General features: G+C 38.7%; 1 protein-coding gene and 2 non-coding genes across 5 annotated transcripts; all 3 read left to right on the top strand.

Annotated features, from left to right (window-relative positions):
* The first annotated feature begins 941 nt into the window (after positions 1-941).
* ralbb (v-ral simian leukemia viral oncogene homolog Bb (ras related)) lies at positions 942-8,374 on the top strand. 3 transcript variants are annotated; one of them, XM_017683348.2, is made up of 5 exons: positions 942-1,059; positions 2,005-2,176; positions 4,009-4,217; positions 5,447-5,624; positions 6,725-8,374. In XM_017683348.2, the coding sequence occupies exons 2-5, from the start codon at positions 2,063-2,065 to the stop codon at positions 6,839-6,841; spliced, it is 618 nt and encodes a 205-aa protein (XP_017538837.1). In that variant the 5' UTR covers positions 942-1,059; positions 2,005-2,062; the 3' UTR covers positions 6,842-8,374. The 3 variants fall into 3 exon arrangements, with proteins under 3 accessions (XP_017538837.1, XP_017538840.1, XP_017538838.1); XM_017683351.2 differs by having other exon boundaries at positions 942-1,076; XM_017683349.2 differs by lacking the exon at positions 942-1,059 and adding an exon at positions 1,323-1,485.
* A 2,842-nt stretch (positions 8,375-11,216) lies between these two features.
* On the top strand, positions 11,217-11,289 carry trnar-ccg. Its single transcript has one exon. It is a non-coding gene; the product is annotated as a tRNA-Arg (tRNA).
* A 245-nt stretch (positions 11,290-11,534) lies between these two features.
* On the top strand, positions 11,535-11,607 carry trnar-ccg. Its single transcript has one exon. It is a non-coding gene; the product is annotated as a tRNA-Arg (tRNA).
* The last annotated feature ends 430 nt before the right edge of the window (positions 11,608-12,037 follow it).

Below are 12,037 nucleotides of genomic sequence, written 5' to 3'. Positions count from 1 at the left end.
ATATATATATATATGTGTGTGTGTGTATGTGTGTGTGTGTGTGTGTGTGTGTGTGTGTGTGTGTGTGTTACTACAGGTATCATCTATTGTGTAATAATCTACATTTTATAAATTATTAGAAATTATATTATACATATACTCTAAAAAACATACTCTTTATAACCATGAGTTTCATATATAAATGGGTGAAACAGTTCTCCAGACTGATGTTGTATATGGTCCTTTTTGAAAATGGTTCTATATAGCACCAAAAAGAGCTCGTCTATTGTTACAAGAACCATTGTTACAAGAACCATTGTCCAAAGAACCATTTCAACATGCAAAGAACCATTTAATGGGGAACTTGATCCATTTCTCAAAATTTCTGCACAATTAAATGGTAAAAATATAAACTGTCATTCAGAGTGGTTTGATATGAAATACTTAATTCCAGAAAAGGTTGCGGGGTCAAAATTCTTGCCAGTAGTGACGACAGGAACCAGACATCCACCTCGGAAAGCTCCATCACAGAAAATTATACATGAAATGATTATGAATATTACTTGATTTCTAAGACCTCTGGTTCCTATCATCAGCACTGTAAAGAAACCAGAGTCTGTAAGTTTCTCTACACTGAACCATTTCACATTAGACTACTCTGAATGAGTCTCTTTACATCTCAGCGACTGAATTACACGGAAATTTTGAAAAATCGGTGAAACTCCCCTTTAAGCATGAACCAGAACTCTTTACTAAAGATTCCTGGAAGAACCACCTTTTTACGCGCGCGCGGCAGTTATTTGGGATTTTCCATACTTTTTTCCATTGTACAGTATCAAATAAAGATGGCAAATCTTTCACATCACGAAGAACATGTCTAATAACCGCATTTCTATTCCTAAGGCAGGACACGTCTTGTCTGTCCGTTCGTGACATCACGTCCCCATTATTTGACTTTCCGGTGGGCGGGACAATAGAAGAGTAGCCGTTTGGGAGCAGGGAGTCGGCCCACTGTACAGTTACAATCGAGTATAACTGATTCTGGAGCTGGAAGTATAGCCTGTGAAAGACCAGCTCACGGTGAGATAACTTTGATAGTATGTATTCCTGTATTTCTGATTTTCCTTTTTAGTTTTAGGCTAAGTCGACTTTATCATGTGATCTTTTTTAAACCGCCTAGTTCAGGCGTTACTTCTCCCTTTGTGGAAAACATTTGATTGACACTCGTGTAGTCCTGTGAGAGGGGAAATGCGGGAGGGCGGGCTGTTTGAAGGACGCGCTCAGCCAATCAGAAGCAGGCGAGGGCGGGTCTTATGGAGCACAATAAGGAAGAGGTGGTGTCTTTTCAGAGAACAGCTAAAAGAAAACAAAGTAGTTTGAAAAATAATCTTGATACAAACGCAAGCACTACTGTCTGAATAACCTGTGAAATTTATGCGTTTAGAGTCTTTTAGCATAGTTTACTTGGTACATATTCGGTGAACGGCGATAAAGTGTTCATTTTACGTAAGCTATTTTTTTCATTTTTCGCTTTTAGTACTTAGCAGCGGTTTTGTGTACTCCTGCTCTATGGAACATAAAAACCTAGTTAACTAACAACTGTGAGTATTTGGACGAAAACGGGCTAGAGTTAACTAGATATGAGTTGTGGTTTAACTTCAGAAACCAAACTGTTAGTGGGAAGGGAGGCTGACCAAGAGGCAGTAACAAACGGGAATTCGTTTGAGCATAGAAGACATCTGTACTATATCTGTGGTTATATCTGATATTTGATCGTGACAAAGTGCTAACCTCAGCACAGTGAAGTCACTGAGTCATGTTACACTGACTCAAACTTGGTTAACACAAGAGCTGGTGCCAAGGGTGCTGTCATTGTTTTCGAACCTTCCAACTCATCAGTCAGTTATGAAGGCTTCCATATGCAAAAGTAGGCATATTAGAGCAAGGAACCCTCTGTGTATTTCTTTTTGTAGACCCTCATTAATTTGTGTACGTTTGACACATTCTTTATGTTGTTGGGTGCAGTTTTTTTAGGAGGAAGCAGGTTGAGCCGAACTGGAGAGGGCACAGGGGCAGTACGGACATGGCAGCCAATAAGACTAAGGGTCAGAGCTCTCTGGCTCTGCACAAGGTCATCATGGTGGGCAGCGGAGGGGTGGGAAAATCAGCCCTCACGCTGCAGTTCATGTATGACGAGGTGAGACTCACAGTGATTCAGCATCTTTACTATAGGCTTTAAATAAAGGAAATTCCACTTTGTAGATCCCAGCCTTGTTACTCAGGTGCAGACCAGCGGATATCTACTGCATATTAAGTTGGCCACAAATCTTGGGGTTTGGTTGGCTGTCTTCATTACAGTTACTCGCTCTGTGAGTATCTGGCTCCAAAAGATAGTAACTGGACATAGAAATGCATGTACAATTCACAGCATCACATCTTTAGCAGTTTTGTTGTTTGTTTTACCTAATTTTTTTGCCCGTTTTGCCAGTTCCACACACTACCTAGGTCTTCCCCAATCACACTGTGCCTACCAGGCCAAGAGGGTAGAGGCACACGAAGTCAGCTACTATATCTTTTCAAATTGACTTCCAGACCTGCCAGTTCTATTATGTTAGCTAGCAGATGCCTGCACTGGCTGGTATCACACCAATCAGAGAGCATTACTGTCCTTGCTCTGTCATGGGCTCTCAGCCACAGATGGTGCTCTTGCTCTTGATAATTAAGTCAACACTTATGTAGCTTCGTCTTTTCCTTACATTCATAAAAAAGTGTACAGTGTATCATGCACTTATAATAAAGCCTTCTAAATGGTTCTTGAATGTATAGTTGTAGTAGAAAAGCTTTCATTAGTATGGAACCTATATATTGTGGGTTCTTTAAGCTTAAAAACTAGAGCTGAGCAATGATGCAACAATATAATATTGCGATACTTCAAGACATTTTCACAATACATGGAATGTCACAATATTTCTTTTTTTAAACATTTGGTCAGTTGGAAACGAAAACTGCTAAAAACTGTGAATGCATTGATGTTTATTCACTATTTGGTGTATGGTATTGCAGTAAATCCAGTTAAATGGGACTATGGAGCTCCTTTTATGATGAATTTTGCTCTTTTTATAAAGTACTTGTCAGTGTCCTACAAGTACAAACAGTATGCACGAAATGTTCAGAAAAGCATATTGTTTTGATAAATTGTTATCATGATAAACCTGTTCAGGGTGTATTCTGCCTTCCGCCTGATGACCGCTGGGATAGGCTCCAGCAACCACCCACGATCCTGAGGGAGAAGCGGCTTAGAAAATGTGTGTGTGTGTGTGTGTGTGTGTGTGTGTGTGTGTGTGTGTGTGTGTGTGTGTGTGTGTGTCAATTCATACAACACACACACACATATATATATACAGTACTGTGCGAAAGTCTTAGGCACCCAAGACACATTTTCAAAATTTGTTTGTGTTTATTTGCTGAGTTAAAAAGCAACTCCTGGTTTGACCAATCAGTGCTTCAGTAAATTGTGCTCATGATGTAGGCCTAATTGATGCGTTGCTGTGAAGGTGTGAAGGAAAAATGGGCCCAATAAATTCTTGTTTATTTGAATTATGAATATGACTTTATTCTAATGATATTTTGTGATAAACTCACTGTTGAATTTGCTTAGATGCCTAAAACATTCGCACAGTACTGCGTGTGTGTGTGTGTGTGTATATGTGTATGTGTGTGTATGTATGTATGTGTGTGTGTGTGTAGTTATAATGCCCTAATGCCCTATTAAAAACTTTAAAAACATAACAAAAACTTTTTAAAAATGGTCCCTCACTCATTTCATTTACTCACACATTTCACTTTAAAGAACCTTCCATTGAAAAGTTATTCAAGCAACCAAAAGTGGTTCCTCTCTGATGTTCCAAAGAACCCTTTTCTGTTTATTTTATTTAAGAATGTAAGATTTTTTTCCCGGTGAAAGTATAAAACTAGGCCTACAGTCATGATAAAATGTGAAAATCTTTGTCCCGTCTATTTCTCTCCCAGTTTGTAGAGGACTACGAGCCCACAAAAGCAGACAGTTACAGAAAGAAGGTGGTTTTGGATGGAGATGAGGTCCAAATCGACATCCTGGACACAGCAGGACAGGAGGACTATGCTGCTATCAGGGATAACTACTTTCGCAGTGGAGAAGGCTTTCTACTGGTGTTCTCCATCACAGAGCAAGAGTCTTTCAGTGCCACTTCAGAGTTCAGGCATGTGTCTTTCACAGAAAATATATACCCAGTGCATCACTCAGAAATCTACACAGAAATAAAAGCTTTTCTGGCTTTATGCCATCAACCCCACCCCCATAAAAACCTTTTATCATAACTGGAATAGAAACACATTGTTTCTCTAAGGCTCACATTTTGATTAATCTATCTGCACATAATACAGAACAAATAAATTGACGTATTCCACAAATGTGTTTATCATAGCAGCTGTTGCTAGGTTAAGTAAGCTTTACAAAAGTTGACAAAAATCCCGTTCAACGTAATAATAATAATGATAAATGTCCAGGTTTTCATGATAAATTATGTCACAATATGCATTTCTGAGTATATTATTAGTATCACCTATCATCAGTAGTTAAAGAACTTATAAAGGGAGCATAATTAGTCCTATTTAACTGTGTTTACAGTAACACAGTATATGATATGGTTAGTAAAAATTATGGTGTTTATAGTTTTTATTATGTTTCACATGTGGCTCGATTAGGGTTTTTCTGTCTGAAAACATAGAAAATTTGAATATTGGAATGTGAGTAATATGTTCTGAAAATACTGTGATGTATTTTTGCAATTTTGCAACCACTAGTTCAAAATGTGCTAGACTATGTTGTTGTTGCTAATCAGAACTAGGCAGGTTTAAAAAGGTTCACTTATAATGACTGACACAGTGCTAATGTTAGCTTGATAACACAACAATAAACCTAACTTTCTTATTTCTGTGAATTTTCATGAAAAAAACAAAGATTTTTGAAGGTAACAAAAATGATGCAGATTCAGAAAACAGTATGAAGTAGTTCTCAGCAGTAAAAGCAGCTTTGATGAAAATCAAAGATTTCTGGACTGAATAGTTGAAAAAGATCTGTTGCTCTGTTTGTAAAACTAGTGAATTTACAGTGGAAACACACTCCTGGTAAACTCTTGCTTGGGTTGCGTTTGTTCCTCAGTCCTGAAGCTTTGTCTCATCCAGTTGGTTAGATCAAAAGCATGATGTCATGCCTACAGAAAGCCATACAAACAGGATGGATTTGTTTCAAAATTGAACAAACGCTTGTCCTGTCTTGTGCAGTTGACATATAATGTAGGCTGCAGACCTACAACAACTCATCATAAAAATGCTGCCATTATATATTTGACTTTATATAGTGTGTGTGTGTGTGTGTGTGTGTGTGTGTGTGTGTGTGTGTGTGTGTGTGTGTGTGTGTGTGAGACAGAGAGCAGATTCTGCGTGTGAAGTCAGAGGAGGATAAGATTCCCCTCTTGCTGGTTGGGAACAAGTCTGATTTGGAGGACAGGAGGCAGGTGCCTGTGGCTGGAGCTCGGGAAAAGGCTGAGGAGTGGGGAGTTCAGTACGTGGAAACCTCGGCCAAAACACGTGCCAACGTCGATAAGGTACCCTACTCTCACATCTCCATATTGTGGCTGCGCTTCTGCACTACTCCACATAAGTTTGGAATCACTTGTCATATTAATAAATATTACTGTTTTGTATATTTATTAGTAGTATTATGCAAAAGTCAGAGACCACCCAGCATTTATTTAACTTCCAGTCAAAACAGCCATTAAGGGCAAGTTATTTCTAAGAAATTTCTAAGAAGACTAGATATGAGATCATCCACTTGCATAAGGATGGAGGAAGTCAAAGGGAAATAAGTGAAAACAGGAATGCCCAAAACTGGAAATCTCCAAAAAATTAAAGATATAGAGAAAAATCCTAACAACTGTTTTGTTTTCCCCAATGCTAAAAATGAATAACATATACTCAATGGCTAATTTGACTGTAAACTGACTTTTGCACACAGTACTAAATTACTAACTTAAGATATCATGTCAATTTTATTTGTTCTGTGCAATATTCTGATTATTCTGTGAGCAAAGTAAAGGATTAATACTGTACTGTAATCAGCGATTTACAATCATTTTAACGGCTTATATATGAAATATGAGACATTCTGGATGTTAATTTTTTGTAACTTCATTCCTGGTGTTACACAGCTTTCTACAAAATACCTGCATTTAAATTTACCAGTGAAGTTGCACAGGACTAGCGTATCAAAATAATTTTAGAATTTTTATTTTTCTGCATGATTTTAACACTCCAGCTCCAAAATTACGTGGCATAAAACCTCTTTGCATTAAGTATATGGGTTTTGCATAATTCTACTAATTTAAAGGTCACTGCGGTTTGGCTCTCTCCTGTAAACAAACTAGTTTTTCTTTGGACAGTGACAGTATATTATTCAAAAACATTAATTTCAAACTTATGAATAATAGAATGTATGTAGTATGCAGCAGCAATTATTGTAGTAGTGCACACGTTCCAACAGAGGATATTTATTATTCAACACTTAGTATGATTTCAACTAAGGTTTCAACAATTACTATAATCTGTAACTCTTCACATGTTAATAAGTATAGTTTTCATCAGAGCTTATCTTATGTGTAACCATGACATCATGACATACCTGCTAAGGTGTCGCTGCTGTTTCCAGGTCTTCTTTGACTTAATGAGGGAGGTGCGAGCTAAAAAGATGGCCGAGAACAAAGACAAAAATGGGAAAAGTGGCAAGAAGAAGAAAAGCCTGAAGGAGCGCTGCACGCTGCTTTGAGCCACTAGATGGAGCCTTTCTGATGGACACAGAAAACCTGAAAGCTGTGCTTCCACTGCTGTGGTTAGCTTCGCCAAACTCAGTCATAAATGAAAACTGTGAACCGGCTGTGGATGGATGCCTTCTTTGCTGTATTCAGCATGGAGTTCGTGTCTGTTAAGCAGTTTAAGAATTTCTCAAGTGCTTTTGATACTTTAACCTTGTTTTTTTTCTGCCACCAAATGGGTGCCATTGTAGAAAACTAGCAGGGCATCTGTTATCTGGGCATTTGACCCAGAGGGGTTATATCCTAATGACTTGCATTCCACTATCAGGTATAGAAATGGATGACAGCTTCCAGTGCTAGCATGTACACATATACACATGAGAAAATACTCCTTATGCTGTGATGACTGTCCTTCAGTACTTTGTAGTTTGTCAGCAGTGCATTAATATGTACCACCACTGCGTTTTTTATTTCATATTTTGTATGAGCTCTGTTTTTGGGTTCCATACCACCATTAAGATACATCTTCTATTTTATACAAATGAGCCATGCATAGTTTAGTAATATTACGTTAAAGGTGTTTTGATTAGACGCGATCTTGATGAGTGCCACAGAACCTTTAGAGAAACAATCAGAGGCTTTAGACTATGTCCAAAAGTTTGCAGACACCTGTCTTCTGAGGTCAAAGGTATTAATAGGGAGATTCCCCTGTTTGCTGCAGTGTCGGCCTCTTCTGGGATGGCTTTACAGTCGATGTTGGAACATTTACTGTGAGGATTTGATTGCATTCAGCCACAAGAGCATTCGTGAGGTCATGTATTGATGTTTGATCATTAGTTCTGGATCACAAATGTCACTCCAACTAACTCCAGAGATACTGGATGTAGCTGATGCAGTACCATTGCTCCACAGCCCAATGCTGGGGTGGGGCTTTATACTTTCATACCAGGCTCTAGCTGACTGCTTGGCTTGGCATTGGGCTTTGTTGAGCTGGCAGTGGTTTATACAAGGTAATAGTAGGTATTTGAGCTTAATAGAACACCTGTATCAGCAAAGGGCTCACATTAGATTAGCTGAATATGCTAAATAGACAGGCCGTCTGGATGCTTTTGGACATACGATTTCTCAGTCTCATAGCACAAACATCAAGGTGTTGTAGTAGAAAGAGCAGCACTGAGCACACTCTTAACACTAGGATTCTATTTAGAGTGATTGCCAGGGGAGGGAGGGGCTTCTCAGTTGTCTTGATGACAAAAGCCAAATACCAAGGATGTCCAGGAGATGAAGAATTTATAGACAATTCAATTAGTTGACAATGTTGAATGATGTTATCCGGCCAATTGAGAGCCTCTACTTTGGTGTAATACTGCCCAATCCTGTAGTAGTATTTTCACAGATGTCACTATGCAAGTCCACCAAATGTACTGCTTTGAGTATAAACCACAAGTCATAAAATTGTGGTAACCATATTTTTGTAATGAAACCACTTTTTGTATGAATACCTGTTGATAACAGACCAAATAAAATGTATCTCTACTTAAAGTCAAGGTTTATGATGTCTACAGCCATTAAGTTCTGACTCACACATTTTGAAGGTAATTTCATCTGAAATGTTGAAGTTCTCATGTATAACGGCTGTATAAAATAGTGCTCCAGTTAGATGTTTTTGGGTTTTTCTGAATGTCTTGGAGTTGCTAGTAATTGTACTCAGTCTCTGGTTTTGTCTCTTCTTGACCAAGTCTGGCTGCAACTAAAATATATATTTTTGTATGTTTTTGTGTCTGCATTCCACCTCATTGCATTGGAAGCAATGAAAGACAAGTTCATTTGTTTGGGTTTCAGTCTTGTCTTGGTCTTTCTCTCATTTGGTCGAATTGGTTTTACGTGGCTTTAGAGCTAATCAGAAGCTCAGGTCATTGGTTGCTTAGTTGTTCAAAAGTCTCAGTGTTCTGAACTGTTTTAGAGCAGGACAAATTCACACTTGATAACTTTGACTTGAGCTCTTGTTCCTTAAAAGTAGGCTGCTATAAATCAAACATGTTTACTACAACATGAGAAGCCTCCAGTGCACATTGAACACTATGAAAGACTTTGTGCTGTATGTCCACAGCCTTAACCAAGAAAAGCACGAGGTGAAGAAAGCTATAGTACCGAATACCTGCAGAATAGATAGAATTGCAGCACAGTGTCTTAGTACATAAAGCATCTATAATCAAAGGGGTAAAGCTCTTTTGGTGGTACTTTTCTCTTTCGGATGCATTTTTCATTTAAACTAAGTACAATAGGAAACTAGGGGCAGCACGGTGGTGTGGTGGGAAGTGCTGTCGCTTCACAGCAAGGAGGGCCTGGGTTCGATTCCCCGGCCGGGTGGCCAGGGTCCTCTCTGTGTGGAGTTTGCATGTTCTCCCCATGTCTGCATGGGTTTCCTCCCCCAGTCCAAAGACAAGCAGTCAGATCAATTGGACATGCTAAATTGCTCCTAGGTGTGAGTGTCTGTCTGTTTGTCTGCCCTGCGATGGACTGGCAACCTGTCCAGGGTGTATCCTGCCTTCCACCCAAAGACTGCTGGGATAGGCTCCAGCACCCCCCCCCATGACCCTGATGGAGAAGCGGCTTAGAAAATGGATGAATGGACAATAGGAGACTCATCATTAAGAGTAGTAGTGGGCTGTATGGGCTAAAATGTATATCATGGTATGATTAAGATTACTGACATATTCAATATATATCACAGCACAGTTTTTATATATATATTTTTTCCTGAAATTATTGGATGCTTAAGTAAACCTCATTTGTAGATTAATAATGGTGTGTAATATTCTAGATGTCCCTTCACTTTTAAAAAAGAACCATATTTAACAACTTAGGTAAACCTAAAATAATTTCAATGAGTGAAATTGTAAAAACAGAATTGAAAAATATATAGACAGACATCAATACTGCTTTCTAACCCTAACAAGATAAAAGCAAGTGCACATAAAGCCCACAGTGGCTTCTCTGAGCGGTACAATGCCAGATTCAGCTTTTCTTTGTGCCAGCTTGTTGATACGGCAGAATGTCACCACTGTACCATTTAAGGTGAATAAGAAGCCATATCAGCCTCATAAACACAGTCATATGTATCTCTTACACTTGAGCTTTAGTCTACAAGTGTCAGACACTGCTGGCATTTGGTAAATATTACAGCCGTTCACGCTATGAGTTGTAGCTGAGAAGCTGCTGGCTGAGTGAGGAGCACTGAAGAAGCTAGCTAGTCTCCATGCTAATGGCTAACAGCTAACCCCAAGAGACTGGTTTTTCTTCTGATGTCTGTTTCTTTGGCAATAAACTGAAGTAACTTTCCTCAGGCTGAAGCTTACCACAAAAGAAGTGAGGGAATCAGCATGTTTTGCACTGTGTGTACGTCACCTAATGTGCATTTATTTGTATACCTCTATAGTGGTCATTACAAAACTCCCCTTTAAAAAAGAATTCTAACCAGGATATTGCAGATGCTGATGTGATATAATGAAATTAAACACAAAAAAGGATTTAGTAACTAAATGTTAGCTATGTTAATGTAACCGAGTATCAATCAATATATCTGAGTAGAAATAAAAGTGTTATTTTTTGAAACTACTCAGAAGTAGAAATTTGTTTAAATGTTACCTAAACACATATAACTGAGCAGACAGAACTAGTCCCTACCCACTTTGGGTCAACAAATACTTTTCTGGCAGGGGTTCTATTCGTTTACTGTATAGAGCACTTCATGGCACCCTCATTGCAAGATCCTAACATGAAATAAAATTTAACCTGGGTAGTTTAGGCTTAGGCTTAATGGGCTTCATTCACAAATTTCTTCCTAAGTTTTTTCTTAACTTTGTTCTTGAGAAAGGTTCTAAGAAAAAGTGTACGTCAGATTCATGACGTGTTCTTAAATCCTAGAATTGTTTGCACCTTTGTTCTCTTGAGTGTGTGTAGATTCTGTTCTTACCTACGAACAAATCCCAATTAAGAAAACACAGATGAATATCAGGACCTTGTGAAAACTGTGTAAGTTGGTGTTAAGAATGGTTGGTGAACAAGGGCCAATCTTTACAGACTGGCCTGTATTTTATAAACCTGTCATGCTTATTTTTTATTGTCCAAGTAATCAAGTTATCTTATTTGAACAGCAGAATTATACAATGCTCTTAGTGAGCTAGCAGTAGCGTTACTGCTTGCACAAGATGGAATTATAGACTAACCATTATAGACTAACCACCCACCCAATGTGGATTTACCTGCTGATTTAGCTGGCCATGTTTAGAGCAGTCTACAAAGCACATTTTAGGGGTTGCATCTCGTAAGCCAAACCATCCCAAATGCTCATTAGGATTATCTTATGAAGTCATGTTTGTTTTATGTGGCCCAGTGGCCTAATGAATAAGGCATCAGCCTCCGGAGCTGGGGATTGTGGGTTCAAGTCCCATCTGGGTCGTTACGTTAAAAAACTAGCTGATTATTATAGAATAATAAGATCCATCCATCCATTTTCCAAGCCACTTCTCCGTCAGGGTCACGGGGTATAGACTAGCCACCCACGCAAAGTGGATTTGCCTGCTGAATATTAGCTGGCCATGTTTAAAGCAGTCTACAGAGCACATTTTTGGGGTTGCATCTCGTAAGCCAAACCATCCCAAATGCTCATTAGGATTAGCTTATGAAGTCATCTTTGTTTTATGTGACCCAGTGGCCTAATGGATAAGGCATCAGCCTCCGGAGCTGGGAATTGTGGGTTCGAGTCCCATCTGGGTCGTTACGTTAAAAAACTGGCTGATTATTATAGAATAATAAGATAAATTTGCAAAATGCTGTAGCCTCCATTACTGACTGGTGCAGAAAGCAGTATCACACAGGTTCTTGGCCCAGTGCTCTGATGAGGAACTTATACTCAACAAAGTATAAAGAATTCAGCATGTCCACAATACTCAACTGGTAATTTGCTGCATATTAAAAAAAACACTTATGAAGTGTTTTGACTTTCCATTTGATTTTATTGTTGATCATCTTTACCATAAATAGTTGTATCTGCCTGTAGATGTTTAAACATTCCCCCTCTTTGGTGTCTAAAGTGACAGTGTTATCTTCAATCTGACATTATCAGAGAAGGTCTTGGACAGCATGATTACACCCTTTAGTCCAGGGTGCATCACTTCCAGAGTCCTGCACAGTTTGTTGATTTTACT

This window comes from Pygocentrus nattereri, chromosome 15, assembly GCF_015220715.1.
Source record: "Pygocentrus nattereri isolate fPygNat1 chromosome 15, fPygNat1.pri, whole genome shotgun sequence".
Classification (NCBI taxonomy): Eukaryota; Metazoa; Chordata; class Actinopteri; order Characiformes; family Serrasalmidae; genus Pygocentrus; species Pygocentrus nattereri.
This window is presented reverse-complemented; position numbering and strand designations above follow the sequence as displayed.

Coding starts and splice junctions, on each gene's coding strand:
- ralbb (XM_017683348.2), top strand. CDS start 2,063: ATGGCAGCCAATAAGACTAAGGGTCAGAGCTCTCTGGCTCTGCACAAG. Junction 2,177..4,008: donor TGCAGTTCATGTATGACGAG/GTGAGACTCACA, acceptor TTTCTCTCCCAG/TTTGTAGAGGACTACGAGCC. Junction 5,625..6,724: donor CACGTGCCAACGTCGATAAG/GTACCCTACTCT, acceptor TGCTGTTTCCAG/GTCTTCTTTGACTTAATGAG.